Source organism: Tupaia chinensis, unplaced genomic scaffold (assembly GCF_000334495.1).
Source record: "Tupaia chinensis unplaced genomic scaffold, TupChi_1.0 Scaffold000105_1, whole genome shotgun sequence".
NCBI lineage: Eukaryota > Metazoa > Chordata > Mammalia > Scandentia > Tupaiidae > Tupaia > Tupaia belangeri.
In genome coordinates, this window is record NW_006159569.1 from 152,110 (window position 1) to 161,252 (window position 9,143).

General features: G+C 39.4%; 1 protein-coding gene across 1 annotated transcript in view; it reads left to right on the forward strand.

The window, feature by feature from the left end:
• CDH11 (cadherin 11) overlaps window positions 1-9,143 on the forward strand; it is a 201,234-nt gene that overhangs the window by 133,211 nt on the left and 58,880 nt on the right. Inside the window, exon 3 of the mRNA XM_006143787.3 lies at window positions 3,565-3,964. Coding sequence (XP_006143849.1) covers window positions 3,737-3,964 — 228 coding nt within the window. The 5' untranslated portion in view covers window positions 3,565-3,736. The remainder of the gene's footprint in view (window positions 1-3,564; window positions 3,965-9,143) is intronic.

Consider the following 9,143-nt stretch of genomic DNA (forward strand, 5'->3'; position numbering starts at 1 on the left):
AGAGCGTTTGCTAAATCAATTTCCATTCTAAAAGTGAATATATTAAGAAAATTATTTTTTTAAATGTACACATACCAATGATTAATCATCAAATAACTATATGTTATACATAGTCATGTAAATACTTCAACATAAAAAATAGGCTCAATTTGTTACTTTTAGAAGCAAGTTGATTTTGTTATTATTTCTGACAGGAGAAAATAGATTATCTTTTTAACAAAGAGTGAAGTTTATTGTTTATTGATCATGTGAAACTCTAAAGTTTGTTAGTATTAAGCTAGAATTTTTTTATAAAGAAAAAAAAAGTTGTCATGTAGTTTCAGCACTTCTAGTGTCAGAAATAATTGTGCTTTACAGCAAAATGGCAGCCAGAAGAAAGAGGTGCAGAAATATCAACTTTAATTAAACCCTTTCTTTCAAATACACTTCACAGTTTATATGCAAGAATAATTTATCACCATGTGAATGAACGCTTAATACTTGGCATGGTGCAAAATGGGCAAGGATCTTGCTGTACCATCTGCTCCTCTTATTCTCCTTCCTCTTGTGTTTCTATAGAGGTAATATCAAGTTTGGAGTTAAAGTATGTGGTTGGTTCAAATCATACATTCGTATTTCATTGGTGACCTGCTTTGAGCTCAACTACTGGACATTTAATCTTGAATGAGATAAAGTCCCAACCCTTAAGAAGTTTCCAGTCTAGTAAGAAGGCAGCATACATATCAGAAGAAATGCCCCCAAATCTCTCCCTGACACTTTAACCATGAATATGAAGTAGGATGCCATTTGCAGAAAACTTTACTCAGCAGCTTCATTTTAGCAAGAGTGCAGCAGAACTTCCAAGATAACTGCTGAGGTCCAATGACAAGTTGGTGGCAAATTCTGGACCACACCTCAAGCTTCTTGACTTCATTCTGGAAATCTTCCTATTGCCACATATTGCCTGATCTTGGAAGCTGACCCTTCCTGAGGCCCTCTCTGTGCTCTTTGAAAAATAGGTTAACTTCCTAGATGTATTATTAAAGCGTCCGAGTCTCAGGGCTGGCAGGTGGTGTGGTGGTTAAAGACACCGGATTCCCCCATGGTCAACTCTGGTTTGAGGCCGGACCTGATGACTTACTTTCTCGCTTTTGCTTTCTCTCGCTCTGTCTCTGTCTGGTCAAATTGAAAAATAATAATAGTAACAAATGGAAATAAATAAATAATTATTTTTTCAAAACTGCCGAAGTCTAAGTATAAAGCTGTTAAACAATGACACTGCTTTTTAAAATCTTTCTCTCTCTCCCACACAGCCTTTTATGAATCTCAGAGTCTGTATGCTACCAAAAGTTTAAACTCCCTATTCCTTGAAAAGAGACTAACATAACACCATCACAGAGTGTTACTGAAGAGAGTAGTGGACATCTGGAATTAACTGTGGATCTTTAACCTTTCCAGCATTTTCACCATATTAGCAAATGAAATAGAAAGGCTTGAGTTGACCAAAAGTAAAAAGAACCAAAAAAAAAAAAAAAAATCAGAAGGAAAAAAGATCTGGCCAACAAATTAGAATTCCAATTCTTTTATTTTGTAATCTGCCAAAGCCAATAGTTGTGGTATCTCATTAACTCTTGTTCTCAAATCATCTCTTGGAGAAAGCACCTCATTGCCATCTTCTGGACATTCTTCTGATGAGTGAGACCTATAGGTTTGGTTTAGGGCACTCTGGGAAAATGGAAAGAGACTCAGTATGTGCCTAGTTCCCTACTCTGTGTCCAACCATGTATGGGTGCAATGATTCTTGTTATCCTCATTGTTCACATGAGACTATGCAGGCTCAGAGTGATTGACCAACATGCCCAAGGTCACCCGATTGTAAATTATGGAAGTAGGTCTCTTTGATCTCCAAATCTAGGTACCTTCCAGTATGCAAAGATCCATGCTCCCTCCTTCCTGCTCCCTTCTCCACACCACTTCATCCTAATCCTAACCATTAGGTGATAGTAGTTATTCCTACAATGTTCAGTGAGACTGCAGTTCTATTAAGAGTGATGAAACAAAATGCCATACTCAACATCAGTGTTTTGTCCTCCATGCAGAACAAATTTCCAGTATTCAATCCTGGTAGTGGGGTTTTGGTGAAGTCACCTGATTCTGGGAGCCAATGCTGACTGGAGTCTGGATGGCACTCCAGAGGAGAAAATGATTCTCCTAGGGGTAAAAAAATGTGTGAGTTTTGAAGAGAGGTAATAAATGAGGAAAGTTCGTTAGGGGAGAATTAAGTTTCCAGAATCAGAAAGACCAAGTCCAGTGAAGAAGTGTAGAACCTGAGGCAGGAATTGAGGCCTGAGAGGAGAACCAGGATGCTGGAGAAAAGACAGGGGTGACTGTAGATTAGAAACCTGTGAGAGCTGTGGAGAGGTACAAGGTCCTAGTGGCTCATCCATTCTGTGGCTGAGTATCTGTGTCATAGATAGGCACCAGGAATAAGACTTTTGAACCAGTTAGCAAAGCATGCTATTTTATTTTATTTTGCTTCTCTTGGTTAGAAAAGGTTTATTAAATAATCTTTCTGAAATCACCAAGCTAATGTAGGATCTCCAGCTTCATGAGTGGACTTCTGACCAAACAAGAAAAAAATCTTGCTCATAGAATTGACTTTATCACCTCAGTTGACAATTATAGCCTTAATTGACCACGCATTATTTTCTCAAACAAATATTTTAGTGACTATCAGTGGTTTCTTGGGATCTTCCCTAATTTCCCTTCTTTAGCAGGGTCCATTGTCTGCCTTTCTTTCTCATCACATCTTCCAGTTTTGCTGGAGGTCTTGGACATGCTGTGCTTTGATCACTTCTGAACTTTGTCCATGCCATTCCTTTTGCGTAGAATCGCATACCATTTCTCCTCATTACAGTAGCTCTCACTCTAGGATTGAGTCTATAGCTATCTCATCCACTATGAAGTCTCTTACAACCACTCCACCCTCTGCCATTCCCAGAGTGAATAATATATGTAAGTGTTCCTCTTCTGGGCTTCCATAATGCCCCAGGTTTCCTATTACAAAAACATATCCAAGCACAATTAAAATCAATTATAATAACACAGATATAGACGACATGCTATGTACCAGGCATCCTGCTAAGAAATGTGCATGTTGTAGTCATTGAAGGTTGCAGTTCCTGTGTGAACAAGCCCAGCTCAAAGAAGCCAGTTAGCAGGACCAGCAGTTGGTGTAATGGTTATGTCGCTGGACTCCCATGTAGTTAACTGGTTCGAGTTCCAGCCTGGTGGCTTAAACTCATTGCTGCCCAAGATCCTGAAAGGAAAATGGAAGAGAAGGGATTGCAGTGTGGCCCATCCCCCCTAGGGGTGATTTCTCACTTTCTGTCTCTCTGTCTTTCTGGTGAGCGCGCATGCCCTATAGCAAAAACCTCTCCAAAAAAAAAGAAAAAAAGAAGAAGAAGCCAGTTAGCTTACCCAACCCCCCTAGCTGAAAAGACTTAAACCTAAATGTTTACTGAATAGGATTGAAATGAAGTGGGGATGGAACCTGGAGCTAATCTGACCTCTCTCTGCCTGCAGAAGCTGACTGGGAAAGTGGACAGCTTTGACGTGATGTGCTCAGTGAGTGGAGACATTCCATTCCAGGAGAGGTCTTTGTGACACACCTAGGAAACCACTATCAGGAAGACCACCACAGGACTGGCGAAAGGGGTGACAGCCACATTCTCCTGTGCCTACCACGTAACCAAAAATGAAGGAGAACTACTGTTTACAAGCTGCCCTGGTGTGCTTGGGCATGCTGTGCCACAGCCAGGCCTTCACCACGGAGAGGCGGAGCCACCTGCGACCTTCCTTCCATGGGCACCATGAGAAAGGCAAAGAAGGACAGGTGCTACAGCGCTCCAAGAGAGGCTGGGTCTGGAATCAGTTCTTTGTGATAGAGGAGTACACCGGGCCTGACCCTGTGCTCGTGGGCAGGGTAAGTCTGCTTCTATTCAATAATTATTTCCCTCTCTATACCATTAGAGCAGTAATAAATGGGTGATAAGATGTCTGATATCTTCAACTGGACTGGTGTGAAGTGTATCTGTGTTGGGTAATTCATTTTACAAGCTACGGTGATGTACAGTGAGTGAATGTATAAAGCACATTAAAATAATAAATACATGGATAAAAACAAAGCAAAAACCTGAGAAACATTAATAGTTTTCTAAAAGTAAAAACCTGAAATCTTTGTGACTATATCCTTTCAGCATTTTATTTTCAATTCATAAACTTATCCATGCTGAGAAGGCTTTTGTTTTCCACTTAATGGTACACCATAAAAACTTCATTTCTTAGAAAGGTTTATTTGCTTGTTTATTTATTTATTTATTAGGGGAGGGGATGCTGACATGGCCTTACCATGTCACAGTTTTTCCCCACCGTTCAAGGTGCCAGGATCTTTGGCACCCATGGGCATGCCACATGTCAGGTTGACCTTGGATCCAAACCCCAATGTCTTCCCATATGGCTTCAGTATTGCACAGCAGTGGCCTACTGCCTGTGTCACTGTGACTTTGTGAGGGTTACTTAATAGTTTATCAACTGGAAATGACCATAATTTATTTAACCATTCCCCTACTGGGGCATTTGCCTGTTTGTTTGCTCTGACTAGACCTCAAGCTACTGTTCATCAGGTATACTGTCATCCATGTCCATAGATCCCAGTACCACGCTCAGCTTTGAAGAGATAAACGAATGTATATCATAAGAATGGGGATGGTTTTGTCCCTATGGCCTTAGCAATAGTAAAAAAAAAGAAAAAAAAAAGAAAAAAAGAAAAAAAATAGTTGGGATGGCTTCAGAGTCCTAGGAATACTCAGGCTCTGTATTCCCTGTCCTCTCTCCAAAAAGTACAAGGATAAAGAGTCCAACATTTTCTTAACCACCATGCCATCTGCCGACCCCAAGAGTCCAACATTTTCTTGAAAAACTGACTTCCCACTACCATTTGTGGTAAAATATTTAGCTATCTTTCAAATGATAATGACATTAATTATAAGCAAGCAGATAGGTGTGTATAAGAAGAAAGAAAACTCTATTTATGTGCAGATGTAATAATGGGCAGAACTATATCACATCAAAGCTGCCCAATTACTGTAGGTAAACTAGATGACTAGTTTAAAATAGTTCCTGACCTCAAAGAACTCAGTGTAGGAGAAAAGGACACTTACTTCTGCATTTTAACAAACAAGCAAACAAACAAATAAAATAAGAATTAGGATAAAGGAGAAACTCAACACAAGTGATTAAAAATATATATGGCCATGCTTGGAAGAAAAGAGGGCAAATTTCATGGACAATGTGATAATAACTTGTAACCTGGAAGATGAACAAGAGTAATCTAATAAAATGGAGAAAGGGCAAGAACAGATTTGAGAGGTACTTATTTCTGAGCCCCATAGATTCCAATACAATTATCTTAGTTGTTTTTAATGTAGGAACAGCACTCTGTATTTATGTAATTGATACATTAGAGGTTCATGTTAATGTCTTAATAATATTGTTTATGGTTGAAAGCATAGCTTCTTGAAAATAATGTACCATAATAATTTAATTCACTTATACCCAAAATGGAAATGCATGGGAGTACACTTGACACATAGAAACACTGATAAATAATTGTCCTGTAGAATCATCTAAGCCAAGGAGATGGAGGTGGGCTGTAGGCCCAGAGAGGGAGAGATTTCAGCTGTGGCATGGTTGGTTTGAATGATGTAGAGAGGTGTGCTTGAATCATTTTGAGAAAGTAGACTCTTTGCCTTGAGGGCATTGTCAATTGGGAATAGTATGTGTTAGGGTTGGTGGTGGGGAGGGTTGCATTGCAGAAGACACAGGACCTGGGAAGCCATTTCAGCATTTCTGTGGAGAAAACAGTTGTCATGCCCACTATATGGGGACATAGGAAAAAAGGGGGAGGAAGAGGGCCAAGATAAGGAAAAAGCTAAGCATCACTCATAGTATGTGTCCTTTACATTGAGGCACATAATAATAAGTCTGGGGACTAGCAGGTGGCATGGTGGCTAAGGTACTGGGGTACTGGACTCCCACACGACTGACTGTGGTTCAAGTCCTGAATCTGATGGCTTGAAAACCACCGTGGGCATGCATGTGTTTGTGCCCAAAATCCCAGGAGGAGAATGGAAGAGATGAGATGGCATGGCCATCCTTCCTGGGGTTGGGGGGGGGAATTTCTCACTTTCCTTCTTTCTGTTTGCTTCTGATGAGTGCATGTGCTCTATGGCAAAACCCTTAAAAAATTTAAAAAGAAGTCTGATAGGCTAGATGGGGGAAGAACAAAATTAAGTGATAACTCCTATGAGTCTTTTGGAAATAGTGCTCAGGTAGTCCTCCATATATTGTGGAATTGAGTAGATGGCTTATTCTCTAACAACCATAATTTGATGACTTTCAAGGTAAAATGCTTTAAGATGCCCCCCAAAAGTGGAATTTGGCAAACCATGGACCTTCAGATGTAGTAAATACAACCTGTGTCACACTGTGCTTTTGAGAGAGGAAAGTCACCAGTCTTTGGACTTAACACTGTGTATGCTGCAGCAACTGGGTCCCTTGATAGCACTGAATGGTTTCCCAAACTGCTTTTTGTGTAGAACCTAATACATATCCAAGTCACTCATGTAGGTCATCTTTTTCATAGAGTTAAAAATAGGAATTTTAATCTAATTTTCAAATAGAAAAATGAAATGGAAGAAAGAAGAGTATGTTTTGTAGAATTTTCAGATATTTGGCTGGTCATTAAATGTATCTATTTAATTCCTGAGAAATTTGCTAAAGTCATATATAATATATAAAGGGTCCCAGAAAGTTCCATTGCTCAGACATTCCCATGAAAGTGGACATTTCGTTTACTTTCTTGTTTCTCATTTTCAAGACTGAGCCCCTAATTTTTGCAGTTCTGAAGCAGGGAGAACAAACACAAGCCACACCAAGGGACAGGGTATGGGAAAGGGAACCTGCCTGTAACGATGAAGTGTGTGCAGACGAGGACAATTCTGTCTACCTACTGTAGGCCATCAGATAGCTTCATACTACATCACTCACCGACTGCCTAATTAATGAGCAATGTCTTAGCTGTATTTCATGGAAACACATAGCTTGTTGTGAGTAACACATTTTACAGGAAAGTATGAACTAGAACCAAAATTGCCTTTGTAATTTGTACCTACATGTATTCCCCTAAGCTGAAATATTTGATGATTCATGGTAACAGTACAAATCAATGAGATATCTTTTGAGAGCTTGAAATTACAAACATTACAATGGGTTCAGTCTTGCTCTGGGACTTTGGGCAAGTTCTCCAGGCCTTCATATCATATTAATGATTAAAGCTAAAGTAATAATAATAGTTAAATGACCTTCCTAATAATATTAACCTTAAGTGGCATTAATTATTATTATTATTGTTATTATTTTATTTTTATGAGCATATAATTGTCTGTATTAGTGGGGAAACAATGGGATTTTCAGCATAAGAATACAATGTGTAATGTTTAAAGCAAGATAATCTGTGTGTGTGTGTATAAAATATAAAATCTCAATTATTTGTCATTTTGAATAGGGAACACTCAAAATCTTCCTTTTTAGTTTCTCTGATATATAGTAAATTGTTCTCAACTATGTTCTCCCTACTTAATTTTTTTAACACTAGAATTTGTTCTATCTATCTGTAATTTTGTTTCCATTAATCAGTATTTCTTTATCCCCTCTCCCAGTTTTCTAAGCCTCTAGCAGTCATTCTTCATTTCTCCACTTCTACAAGGTCATTTTTGGAAATTATAATTATTTCAAATGCCATCTTAATACAGTTTTTTAGTTTATAGTGGGTTTTCTGATGTAGTAAGTAGAACCAAGGGCTTTCCTGCCACCTGGCTACTCTGACAGCCCATGATAATAGTGAAAGTAATTCTTATCTTTTCTCAAAAAAGGCATTTTGAGGGTCAAGGAACTCAAATTAAGATGACAGTTGTTGGGCCAGTCTGTGATGTGGTGGTTAAGGTGGCTGGATCCCATATGACTGACCTCACAATTCATGTCTTGGACCCAGTGGCTTGAGAAACACACCAGTCCCGTGGATGTGCATGCCCAAAATCCCCAAAAAGGAGGGAAAAATGGACAAGATGAGATTGTAGTGTGACTATTTCTCAAGGAATGTTCTTTCTTACTTTTCCTTGCTTGCTTTCTCTCCAATGACTCCATGCATTCTCTAGCAAAAACAAAAACAAAAAAATAAAACATAGCTGTAGAAATTGAGGTTGGACCATAATAGAGAATGGCTTCATTGCTGTGGGGAAATCAGATGTGGTCTTTGAGGGAGTTACTCATTTGGAAATACAGCATAGAGTCAGAGCAGAAGACATAGACTTGATAGTTAAGAACACTGGATGATTTTTTGGTCCTGTGGGTTTTGGCAAGCACCATTTTGTCTCTAGGCTTTGTCAAGGAAGGGAAAGCTCAAGGATATTCATAGTTTTTTTTCCTAGGGTCTAAGGAATTGCATATATATCAACCCATCTCATTTTTGTGGTTAAAACAAGCACTTCTTCCAGGCAGACCACCTCCACAGATTTTCAACCCTATGTGCCGCACAGTAGATCTTCTGGAGAGCTCTGATAAATGGAATTGTTTTAGTATCAAAAGTCAGGAAACAACCTCACTGTCCTTTGGAAGAGGACTGATACAAGAAATAGTAGTAATATCCATACAGGGGGTAAAGTAGATTTACCTATACAAATGTGGAAGAGCCATCAGAATGTATTGTTACAGAAAGGTGAGGTGAAGAATGATGTGGGAACCAGCAGTTAGGGTAATGGCTATGTCGCTGGACTCCCACATAGTCGACCGCGGTTCGTGTCCCGGACCCGGTGGCTTAAAACTCACGCCGGGCACGTGTGTGTGCATGCCCAAGATCCCGAGAGGAGAATGGAGAAGAAGGGATTGTGGCGTGACCATCCCCCCTGGGGGGTGATTTCTCGCTTTCTGTCTCTATGTCTCTATCTGTCTGTCTGGCGAGCGCACACGCCCTATAGCAAAAACCTCTCCAAAAAAAAAAAAAAAAAAAAAAAAAAAAAAAAAAGTGTGGGGGCTTTAGCGGCCCT